Source organism: Scardinius erythrophthalmus (genome assembly GCF_964197995.2).
Source record: "Scardinius erythrophthalmus genome assembly, chromosome: 12".
NCBI classification, from domain to species: domain Eukaryota; kingdom Metazoa; phylum Chordata; class Actinopteri; order Cypriniformes; family Leuciscidae; genus Scardinius; species Scardinius erythrophthalmus.
This window is the reverse complement of record NC_138232.1, coordinates 4,590,913-4,604,121: the sequence shown is the minus strand read 5'-3', so window position 1 is coordinate 4,604,121 and position 13,209 is coordinate 4,590,913. Positions and strand designations below refer to the sequence as shown.

Sequence of the window (13,209 nt, the reverse complement as noted above, 5' to 3'; positions counted from 1 at the left end):
TGTGTGTGTGTGTGTGTGTGTGTGTGTGTGTGTGTGTGTGTGTGTGTGTGTGTGTGTGTGTGTGTGTGTGTGTGTGTGTGTGTGTGTGTGTGTGGGCTGTCAATACGGATAATTTGACATCATAACTTTACATTCTTTTACATTTTTCAAAACCTTCTGTTTATTTCCTGGCTTTCTGAATAAAAAAAATCACTCTTGGATTCCTCTGTGTATATATTTAAAAACATTATTTGTATCGTTTTTTTGTCATTTTGTTCATAGAACAAAAAGTAACTTAGACATTCTGCAAAACATCTTTGTTTTACTTTAAACTCAAAAGAAAACAATATAGGTTTGGAATGACATGATTTTAATTTTGTGTGAATTATTCCTTTAGTGGCTTTAAACATAAAATGAGTATGAAAGTTAGCGTGTTAACTTTGGCTTTCCCAGTAAAAAACACACACATTTGGTGTGTGCACTGGGCCTGTCAGACTTGTTGGCGTCCACTCTCAGGTAGGAGGTCTCAGTGGACCACAAAATTGGCCCTGAAACATCCAACCCGACTGCAGTTTTCATCGACCCTTAACCAGCTCCGTCCATAACGGACGAGAGAAAACAGTAATCCTTTCTGTTGAGACAGATCTTCTTCATAGTACCTCAACGCTGTGACATACTTCTCAAATAGAGGGTGTCCAACGGACAGACATGTCTTATGAAAAGCGTTGGATGCATGCTGGTTTAGTCAGTGTCCGCTTTGTCGTTTGTCGTGACTGCATGACACATGGGCTTCCTGGGCTTCCACACACACATACAGTACATAGACTGAATGGGCAGCAGTGTCCGAACTACATCTCAGTTGTGTGTTCTGTTAGGAAGAGGATTAGTCTCAGTCTATGTGTTTCTCTGTATGTATCTGTCTTTGATTTTCACAATCTCTTCAGTCTTTAAATCACTCCTGTGATCTATTCTCCATTTCTCTTTCTCTGGTTGCTTCTAGTCTTGCTTTCTTTGAAGATTAAGCGTCCTGGTATCTGTTTGGAAAAATGTTCATATGGCAACAGTTAGACAAAGGTTTCTGTATACTGCAGGTCCAAAAGTCTAAAACCACATAGAAAATCTGGGATTAAAATAAAGTTTTAGGATTTTAAAACAAACCAAATATATGATGAAGAAGAAATATTTAATATTCTGCTCTCTTTTCTAGGTCAATAATCAAATGTAAGTGAATCATGTGACATCATGTGACTCTTTGAACTGGTCAGGTTTTTTTTTTTTTTTTGCTTACACTAAAGCTCAAGACAGTGTTTTAATATCATGGATATACTGTTACAGTTTTTGTTTATTGAATTATATTTTATTTTTTATGTTTCCTGTTACAAATTTTTTATAAAATAATAAAAGTTTCTCTAGTGTACCTTTGGGCCCCACTGTTTGTATCGTATGTCCGTATGCATGTGCAAGTGTGTGCTCGCGCTTTTAGCAATGACACATTCTTTGCCAGATTTTTCCTGTGGAATGTGTGTTTGGGGGATTCTGGTGGCATCAGGTTGCCAAATTATATACTATGCTCAAACACCCCTGCAGTTACCCTCAACACACCCAATACTTGACAGGCTTTGTAGAGCTGCGGTGCCTGGGGCGTAAGCAGAGTGGCAAAACCTCAACACCAGGGTATCTTAGCATTCCTGCAATATCTAATATCACACCAAAGTTCTTGAGTTGTGAATTATGCTTAATGGCTTTTTTTGTTTTTTAATTGCCTTATCTTTAAAAAAGATCACTAAGTTTATAAGTATATGATTTGCAGTTCACACCAGTTGAATCTGGAGAAATTATGGACCTAAACAAAAGGAGGGGAAATTACATACAAATACAATAGGAGACTGGAAACTATCAATGTTTAAACATGACGCGCTATGATAACATCTTTATCTAGTACCTGTTGTACCAAAGTGCACAAACATACCTGTGAGCCAAACAATTTTGTTCCTGTTTTTAAATTCTTCTTGTTTTTAATAGAAGACTAAAAGACAACATTCAGGATCACTTTTAAAACACAATGGTAACAAATGAACAGATGGTGGAAAGGTGAAGATTTGCTGATGGACAAATCAATGGGTGTTTTCCATCGTTGAAAGGAAATTAAAATCAACAGTAAATGATGCAACTCTTCTATAAATGTCCACACTGCACAAAAAATATATTTTTAATGAATCATTTTGTATTTTTTTCACTAAAAATGTCTAAACATCCTTAAAACAGTATTAAATATGAAAAAAGAAAGAAAATTAAGTCAATCTACCTAAAGCAAAATTGCAGATGATTTTAAGACTTGTTTTAAGAGAATATTTATTGAAGAACATCTTTTAGAGTTTATTTTTCTTTAACTATTTGCTAATCTTGTTTTAAGCGTAACTAAATTTTAAAATGAGAAAAAACATTTAGCACAGTCTCCTAATATGTGCATATGATTCATGTAAAAACAAGATCGAATGCAAGAATGTCCCCTATGTGTCAGTGCTTGTAATAATGAAATTGTTTGTGCATTACCATATGCTCTTTTTTATTCTTGTGTTCCAGGATGATGATAGTAATTTCCACATGGATTATATAGTTGCAACATCCAACCTGAGGGCAGAGAACTATGATATACCAACAGCCGACCGCCACAAGGTGAAACTCTGCGGTGTTTTTGTTAGTGAGACTAAAGATCTAAAGTGATCAACATTCCCCTCTGGGTGTTTGTGTGCTCAGTTTCAGTACATATACAGAACACCCTGAGGAAAGACCTTTTCATTCAACTAGACCATAGAGTTCCATTCCATTTACTTGTACTACTTACCATTAATAATTTGCACCCGCGTGTGAACATGTATTTGTAATTCACAAAGCATGTACCATGTGTACAAAAGTGCATATTTATGTAAATAATATCCCAAACCTTTTTCTCATCTGCAGAGCAAGTTAATTGCTGGCCGCATCATTCCAGCAATCGCCACTACAACAGCTGCGATCGCCGGACTGATGTGTTTGGAGCTCTATAAGCTTGTCCAGGGTCACCGGCAAATCACGTCCTATCGCAATGCATATTTGAATTTGGCCACCCAATACTTTGTCTTCTCACAGCCTTGTGCGGCCCCGACATTTACAGTAAGTGATAAATCTACTCACTTATCACCATCTAACATCTGACTGTTGTCTAAATGAGTGTGTATTGCTTTTTGTCCTAATTAATTAACAAGCACAGAGAGGTAGAAGTAGCACTTAACTGTTGAATACAGCGTATCATAATGGTAGTATGTGTATATTGACTATAGGTCTGTATTGGCCCTCCGTTTCCAACATAATGTATTTAATTTTACCATGGTTGTGGATTAGTTAAAACCTATTAACTATAGTAAAATCACTATAATGGTTTCATGTAGCTTATTGCTTTTATAAAACAGCAATATAATAAAATAGCATTACGTGCTTTATTATTATTATTATTATTATTAAATAGCTGATAAAATATTACATATTATATATATAATATAATAACATAAAAAAACATTAAATATGAATTAAAAAAAATCTAGTTTCTTTTAATAAAGTTAGTAGTAATAATAATTTTGAGCTAGAATGATCTGTATTACAATGTTTTTACATGCATTTATGGTCTTGGTTTATTAAAACAGTTTGTTCTCTAGACTAATATTTGAGCAAAGACTAATATGTTGTTAGTTAGAGTAAGCGTGCTAGTTAAAAGGCTTCTGTTCATAATAATCACTCTTGTGCAGTGAATAAAAGGGAGTGTTTCCTGTGGTTGAGTTCTGTTATGGGGGCCTGGGGTTATGGCTGGGGTTAAAGGGTACAGCATCAGTCTTCTGTCTGGGTCTAGATCATTGCAGGCTTTAGTTAACTTATTTTCTACCTCAGGGGCTTAAACCACTTAGTAACTGTACACTCACCCCCGTAGACCCCTCATCTGCCAACCTGGGGAGTTTGCTCAGTTTAGGGGACTTCCACTTTCAAAGGGAACGCGTTCCGATTTAGACAACAGTTTTCGGACAGACACGTGCTTGTATTAAAGCAGCAAACCCTCGAAAGAGTTGCATGCAAAATCTGGTGTTTGTGTTTGAGCTGGTGCGCTTATGGGTTTATAACTGTGATCAAGATCTTAGAGACAAAAACATAAGTGAATGGTTCAAGATTTGTGCAGAAAGACTTCAGATGAGGTAATGCAACCCCAGACATGGCCGTCCACACATGGGGGGAGTGTTGTTTCTACCAACATGTGCAGGGTCAGAGTTGAGGGTAATTTTCACCCAAGGGGACAAGCGGTGAGCTGATCTTGGAAACACACAAGCTCAGGTTACTTGTGTGATGTCACCATTTTCTGGAGTGCTCCTTGCTCAAAACACTCAGCAGAACCAATACTTTTTTGGATTACAAGAACATGCAGTTGCCCTGAAAAGTATTTGGAGACTAAAGCCCACAAATGTATGAATGTCATTGCATTAAATAACCTGACAAGTCAATTTGGCGATTTTTGGTGGATGATGATGATCACCTCAAGTTCACACAGGTGTCCTATAGCAGAGGAACCACAGGTGTAGTTCTTCACATTAACTAGCAACATGTTCCACTAACTTTCACAACCACAAAGTGTCACAATGATTTTTGTCTTTATTTTGAAGAGTATGTCTATTGTTTATCATTTAAAACCTAACAAGTGCATTTTTGTGATGCAATACCATTCAAAAGTTTGGGGTCGGTTGCGATTTTTAAGAAGTCTCTGCATTAATTTGATCAAGAAATATGGTAAAAACAGTAATATTGTGAAATAATGTTACAATTTTTAATAACTGTTTGTATTAAATTGTAATACATTTTTAAAATGTAATATATTCCTGTGATGCAAAGCTGAATTTTCAGCATCATTACTCCAGTCTTCAGTGTCACATGATCCTTCAGAAATCATTCTAATATGATGATTTGCTGCTCAAGAAACATTAACTATTATTATTATTATTATTAATGTTGAAATCAGTTGTACTGCTTAATATTTTTGTGGAAACTGATACATTTTTACTGTCTTTACTGTCACTTTTGGTCAATTTAATGCATCCTTGCTGAATAAACAATAAAAAAAACTACAGCAAGCAACATTTGAATGGTAAGTCTATATTTTGAATGGTAGTCTTTATTTTGCTTAGTGTGGATGTGCTAGAAGTTTAAACTTTCAGCTTTTCCTTTATCTTCCTTTTTACTTTTTCCATCCTTTTTGTTTTGTTTGCATACCTTTTTCATATGACTGGCACAGTTTTCACTAGTCTTTTCCAGGATGTGCAAAAAACATTTCCACACACTGGACGAGTTAAGAGTGTGCTAGAGCATGCTTTATTTTGTAATACTGATACGTGGTGGAAAACAAATTATTGAGTCGATGGGTTAGCATTTCCATTGTTCTAAACCTTTGTTTAGACTGTGGTAGTGATATGATAGTTGCCAAATGGGGCTTTGTCAGCTGTCAGTATATTAAATTGAGCTGTGGGAATATCTATTAGTATCTTTTCCAGCAATGCGGCTTCCATTTGGAAATTGTTATAGATTTAAATAGAAGAAAAACAACAGGAGAGACACTTATTTAGATGGATCAGAAATGCATAATAGTCAGTTGCTTGATAAAACTATAACATTTAAGTCACATTGTCACAAAAAAACATATAAATTATGGGAATTTGACAGGTCACATACTAAGAAGGCTCTAAATCTAGTCTGAGGCAAGACTGATATGCTCGTATCTTCCTGTTTTCGATCAAGGACATCCTCTTTAACAGCCTCCACTATTTTTACACTCTCAAGACCGTTTCAGAGAACTCGTTTATCAATCTTTTTGTCATGAGAATGAGTATTGCAGACGTTATTTTAGACTGAAACATTTTTGTCTTTTTATAAAAACTAATTTACAGTACTCACAATGGCAGTTTTTTATATTTTATTCATTTAAAGTGTAAAGCCCATGTGATAACTTAAGTCCACATTGATTGTGGAAAGCAGTTCATTTGGCCCAGTTTTTCTGACTATAATGCATTAGTATTTTACCTTGGCATTTTTGTTTTCCAGCATTCTGTGTGCAATGTGAATTGTGCCTTCATCAGAAATGATACTAGAAAGTGCTCTGGGGTTATTGCTGTGCATGCTTCAGGTCCTTATTAGCAGCCTCTCAAGGCAGTTTATGAGACTGTCTGTCGTAACCCTGCAGAAAAGACCAGCATGTGTTTTCTTTTAGATGCTGGTCGTCAGCATGGGATGCTGGTGTGCTTGTGTCTCCACCGATCACTTGTGTGAGTCTAGTTCCTCTGAAGTGTCTTTCCCTCTACTTGCTAAACACCTTTTTGTCCTTTCCACATTCGCCTTTGCCTTGCTTAATGGGACTTAAACCCACAATTATCTGTAAAGAGCACTATACAAATACAAGGACTTGTTATAAATTTGATCCGTTTCATTCTAAGGTTTTGTATACTGTAGATTTCATCATTGAATGTCATTGCAGCAAACCCACTTTTTTTTTTCTTTTTTCTTTTTTTTTAAACCTATTGTTTTGGACCACTGATCCTTTGTTGTCCTGGAAGCATCGGAATGCATTACTGTTTAAAAAATGTGATGTGACCATATGTGTCACTGACCACCTCCAAAGGTGCTTTGACAGTTGGATCGCAGCATCTAAAGGTCTACGTTTTCTGCTACACATTCATCAATCTGTACAGGGTTAATCAGTGCTTATATTTTAAAGTAAATGGACCTTCTTGTTTGAACCTGCTTCTGTTAATAAACCGATTTCTGGCAGCTTGGCTTTTCACCTGTAGGCATTAATGTGAGGGTTCTTATAGATGAAGCAAACATCTGGCGGTGCTTGTAACTCTTTCGATGATTATTAAGTCTTTCTTTCTCCTTATAGTCACAGTGAATACATTTTTGTCTTGTTGAGTCATCTTATTCATGACTTAAAGGGATTCAGAATTATATATAATGCAGTTCAAAAGTTTGCTCTCAGTAAGTCTTATTTTTATTGTTTCAAACAAGTCGTTTATGCTCACCAAGAATGCATTTATGTGATTTTGAAAACAACAGTAAAAGCAATAACATTTTGAAATATTATTACAATCTTAAAGAACCGTTTTCTATTTTAAAATGTAATTTATTCCTGTGATAAAATCTGAATTTTCAGCTTCTTTACTCCAGTCTTCAGTGTCACATGATCCTTCAGATATGATACTCAAGAAACATTTCTTATTATTATCAATGTTGAAAACAGTTGTGCTACTTTTTTGGTGGAAACAGTGAAACGTTTTTCAGGATTCTTAAATTAACAGAAAATTAAAAAAAAAACTTCAATTATTTGAAATAGAAACCTTTTGTGACATTATAAATGCCTTTACTGTAACTTTTGATCAATTTAATTCATCCTTGCTGAATAAAAGTATTAATTTCTTGTAAAAAATCTTCATGTGGTCTTCAAGTTTTCATGTAGATTTCTTTCACATGATTCTATTCTATGGGTTTTACTTAATATTTCCCTTTGTCAAGTGTTGAAGCATAATGAATAGTTTATTGTCATAGTGGTCTAGTTTTGCTATCCATCTTTGCTTAATCTAAAAGCGTTTTGGTACAGTACTTGATCTAAATACCTCTCTTGGGTGCAGGTGCAAGGTGAGAATCTTAAAAGAAGAGCAAAATAGGATGCAATGACCAAAGATGTCCATCTGATGCATGTCTACAGACTAACAATTAAAAAACAGCACAAATTGAACTTTTTCCCTCTCACTTACATAATGTATTAGTTGTATCTGCTGGTCTTGTAGACCAAATGGAGCGGAGATTATAAGATATGAGGTGAGAGCATTTATTTGGATATGACCTGTGGGCCACCTTATTTGGCCATTGATGAATTACGACTGGTTGGAGAGAGAGAGAGAACGAAAGAAGAAAATAGTGAGGAGGCAGAAAGAGAAGCCTGCTGTAATGACAGCTATTTCCTGCCATCGCAGGAAGATCCTCTATTAGAACCAGATTTTCTTGAGCTCCAATGAGACTGCTTTTTTATTCCTTTAATCATTCACAGCTTCTTAAAGAGAGAGCAAGTAAGAAAGAAGGGGGCTGTGGGGAGAAATGGAGGTTTCAAAGCCCATCTGCTCAACCCCAAAGCTTCTCTCCATTTCTTTGTTCTCAAGCATTCCCTTTTTGATGGAGTTTCAAAACTTTAGGCTACTTGTTCATTCACTCTTTTTCTTTCTGTGTTTACTGTAGAGCGCACTCACTTGTATAATCAGCTTATTACAATGGAGCTGAGCTGTGTCATCAGTGAGCAATTGGTCTTGGTTAAAGCTTTCTCTAGTTAGCGATGCACAAACGGACCATTCTAACCATGATGACGTCTTGAAGTTTTAAGGAGGATCATGCACATGTTTAATGTATTACAAAATTTGAGTTCATGCACAATTTAAATATATGGATTTAGCATGAAATACACTGATCAATGTTTCTTGCAATGTGTATTGCAGTTCGCTTTCTTTAGGTATATGATAACTTTTTGCAGCGATGTTGAATAGAATGGAAACTTTTCATTAACCACAATAATTAATTACAAGAATATAATGACACATAGTACATTTTTGAAATAAATAAATACTTTTATTCAGCATGAATGCATTCGATTGATCAAAAGTGACAATAAAGAAATGTATAATGTTACAAAACTATTAAGCAGAAAAACAGTTTTCATCATTGATAATAATCAGAAATGTTTCTTGAGCAGCAAATCATCATATTATAATGATTTCTGAAGGATCATGTGACACTGAAAACTGGAGTAATGATGCTGAAAATTCAGCTTTGCATCACAGGAATAAATTATATTGCAAAATATATTCAAATTCACACTTTGGCCTTTAGTCTTTCTTCTTTTCTGATCTTCAAAAATGTTCGTTTTATAACAATCGTATGGCTGAGTGAGTACAAAAAATTCCTCTGGTTTTCATTCAAATAAAATGGTAATTTTTCATAGGCATGATGCACCAGAATGATTACCAAAAAATGTGTGTGGCTTTCTAAAGTAAGCCGTTGCTTTAGAAGTAACAGCATGCTGCATACTTTCCATATGTCTATAAGCCATACTTCATACGGAACATATAGTGGCGTTGTGCGTCCTGGCCTGACATCACACAACCACACAATGAGGGTTCAATCATATGAACTATTCCTGGTGGTAAGACATGGATGGATAGTTGGAAAGATGGATAGTAGTTATTTCATTTTCAAGCTATTATTGTGGTATCAGATATTTCACCCAGATTAGCCAGTTAAATGTCTTTCAAATGCTATCTTTCTGTTTAAGTGAGTGGTTCTTGACCAGAAAAAACTGAAAAGAGAACCAGACGTTATGACGAAATACACCCATCACTAGTGATTTCAATAGTTTTTTGGCTCTGAACTCTTTCTCTCAGCAGTGATTTTCAGTTGGTAGTTAGGATCAATCAGACCACAGGCCGTGTTATTTTCATTACCCACACAGTGTTGAGTGCAGGAAAGACGAGTTTTCCCATAATTCTCCCTCCATGTGCAGCAGTGGTTCTGGAATCTGTCTTTAAATTAGATGGGAAAGTTCTGGTTTGTATTAGCACATGCATCTTAAACTAAAAACCCATGTGTGTACCTGATGGAAAAAGCTGAGAGAATATGTGCACTGTGCAGACCACCTACAGTATAACATCATTAGATTGGTAATGAAATTAATGTATAATCCTTATCCAGTTTATATGTTTTAGAGATCCCAAGCAACATACTGTATAGACTTAAATCTTTTCTTTAGAATAACATGCACTGATAAATAATGCCCAATAAGACCAGGAATTATTAATACGGTAAATAGGGAATGTGTACTCAACATCCCCAATAATATGTTTTTAGGTGTGCTTAATCAACAGATTCAATTAGAGTTTCAAAGTCCAGAATGTTTTGTTGTAGGGTGGCATGATCTTTGTGTGAGAATGTCTTATGAGGGGAAAGTAAACAACCTTTGTTTAGTTTATTGCAATTTGTGTTTGTTTGTTTGTTTTCTGCAATATGATGCTATTTGATGAACATAGAGGAATGTGCCTGTAAAAAGATCAGACACATGAAAACACTTATTCAATTAAGATGTTTTCCATGCAAACATATCCCCCAGGAATCCAAGCTCGGCTGTAAAAGCCACAGTATGCTTAATTGGCAGAGCTAGTCTGTGAAAATAACAAAACTTAGGTCAATTTCACACTTTTCACTAGCTTTAGTCCCTTCAAGGTAAAAAAATAAATAAATAGTAATAAAATCGTCAATAAGTATGGCAAAATATGTTTTCCACAACATATTTTTTTTCTTTTTCTTTTTTCTTCCAAAAGTGAATGACTGCCTACTCATGTTACGTCATCATTGATCACTATCATTATTAATCATTGGTCACTAATGATCATTGGAAACGCATTTGAGACCCGTAAGCACTGGTAATGGTGTCTCGGAACGGATTTGGCACGGTCACATAGATGCATGCCCTGTCCATAAATGAAAAGACATTATCTCAAGAAAAAATCAGCTGAGGAAATTAAGAGTGTTTCCTTGCTCTGCAAATTCTCTGTAATTCCATCAGATAACTGGAGCTCTTTGGAATGACTTTATGGCTCTCTCAATTTATTGACTTTATTGATAGACAGATATTTTTCTTTAGAATAACATTTACAGCTTAATAATGCACAGTAAGACCAGGAATGTGTCTTAAGAAAGCAAATAGGGGTGTGTATACAACAGCGTCATTTAGGTTTGTTAGGCTTTTGTTAATGAACAGATTCAATTAGAGTTTTAAAGTCCAGACAGTTTTGTTGCAGGGCGGCATAATCTTTGTGCTGTCAGTAGAATTTGGTGATAATGCTTTATGAGGGGAAAATAAACAACCTGTTAGTGATACTATAATTCTTTGGAATACTAAGGATGATTTATTTTATTTTGTTATTTTATTTTTCAAGACTATGAAATTCAGGTTTCCAGAAAGCATGTTTCACATATTGTTGAGAGCTGCATGTGTTTTAGTGGCACTTGAATTGACTGCCAACTCACATTAATATATATTCAAGGCAGCTGCTATCTCACACCAGTGGATTAGACCATGTGTTGCTTCATCTGCTATTCATTCCTAGTTCTCTACCCATGCTTTATGTACAGTTAAGTTGGAAAGATCACATCATGTTAATTTCGGAATATGGGAAGTGTTTTTTAGCGTTATCTGTGTACGCATTTGAACAGAATCTCCATCAACATCATGGAAAGCAGAACTGTAACTCATGAGAGAGGGGAACAGAATTTAATTTTGGCTAGTCTTTGTGCCATTACTTGTTCCTAGTTTTAAATATCACAAAATATCTGGGTCAGTAACATACAGTAGGTCATGAATCCATGTACACAAACAAATGTTTTGATTAGGATTGTATTTCATTGACTATTCTATTGCACTTATTGTAGTGTACTCTTTGTTAATGCATTTTTGCCCTGCAAAAATGGCAGAAATCTTCCTAAAACAAAAATGCAAGGCAGCTGGGATTTTATTGTTTAATCTTGACATATTAACGTCATTCTGTTAGCCTTAGGCATGAAAACGTCAAGCTGCAGAAAAGTCCTTGCTGAACCTTGTGTTGTCTGCATGAATCCAGACACCTCCAGACCTCACGGCTTCATTTCCTGTCTGTTTGTCTGCTCTCCTCTTCATCCTCAGCTTTCACTCAGCCGAGAGCAAACATTAGCACCATTTTGTGTAATTATAGCCTCTGTGCAATTACATAGGTATGCATAATGATTTTTTCCCTTTGCTCACAGTTTTGTTTGAGACATAAAAGTGGAGATTAAAAAAAATGTAATAAAAAGTTTTATACTTCATCTGATAGAGCTTATATGGTTGTTGTGCAAAAATATTGTCCTCAGCATTCCACAAAATAGTGCACTGAAAAAAATGTAGTATTAAGTGAAACAACTTTCACTCAGAAATTTTGGGGAAAATTAACACTATTTAATGAAGCATCTGTGATTCCAAATGAACAGCTGCCCTTGGTGTGCCCATGTGTGACCAGTCTAATGCAATTGTGTTACATTACATAACATGATGACACCCATGACCCCTGGTCTGACTAATAGAAGCCAATCAATGATATTGATGTACACAGAAATAATTATTGATCACAATCAGTGGGCTATTCATTGCACTGGCGAGTCGAACAAAGAAAAACTGTAAAAACACACTGAACTCAAAGCATGTTGTCATGTACTTGTGCGACAACAGTAATTAGGCTTCTGAATTTATGGCCCAAGTGATTACACCAAGGAGAATTATACCCTTTCAGCACAGGGGTGTGTGTGTGTGTGTGTGTGTGTGTGTGTGTGTGTGTGTGTGTGTGTGTGTGTGTGTGTGTGTGTGTGTGTGTGTGTGTGTGTGTGTGTGTGTGTGTGTGTGTGTGTGTGTGTGTGTGTGTGTGTGTGTGTGTGCGTGTGCGTGTGCGTGTGTGTGTGTGTCATTCAAAGGGACACTCAAACAAAATGCACCATTTGTAGGAAACAAACTCTATTGACTGACTCCTTCTGGCACGAGCCGTCAGTCAGGTGGGGAGCGCCTCATTGGCAGGACAATGAGCCGGACTTCTGTTTACTCTTTAACACGTCAATGGGTCTTTTGTAAGAAGGCCTATAGTTGGAGTGTAAGTGTCAAACCCTCTGGAGACTGCATGCCATGTTGTCACCCCTCTCCATTCTTTGTTACCCCACTCCGTTCAAGCAATGGATATGCATGAGTTTAAGGAGATTAAAGGGAGAAAGGGCTAAAGTATTCAATCTGAAAGGCGGATATCTGATTTTGCTATATACAGTGGTCTAAAAAATATTGGAACATTTAAGTTACACTTGTAAATGTCTGTCATTAGATGACTTGCATGCTTTTGCTACTTTTTTCCATCATTTTCGCTCAATGTCTTTCAGTCAGCTAGTGTTTTAGAGACTTATATTGAATGTATGAAGGTTTTCATGAAATAGTTTGCTTGAAAATTTTGCTTGTGCCATCTTTCTTTAACATAAATGCAATTTTCTTTGATATTTTGTGTTCCAATGCAATGACGTTCATGCATTTTTAAGTGTGACTTAAGTATCCAAATACTTTTTAGGGCCATTGTGTGT

At 35.8% G+C, this 13,209-nt stretch overlaps 1 protein-coding gene across 1 annotated transcript in view; it reads left to right on the top strand.

Moving 5' to 3' along the window:
• Window positions 1-13,209, top strand: part of uba7 (ubiquitin-like modifier activating enzyme 7) — a 35,867-nt gene that overhangs the window by 12,786 nt on the left and 9,872 nt on the right. The window contains exons 21-22 of the mRNA XM_081380117.1: window positions 2,563-2,655; window positions 2,941-3,132. Coding sequence (XP_081236243.1) covers window positions 2,563-2,655; window positions 2,941-3,132 — 285 coding nt within the window. The remainder of the gene's footprint in view (window positions 1-2,562; window positions 2,656-2,940; window positions 3,133-13,209) is intronic.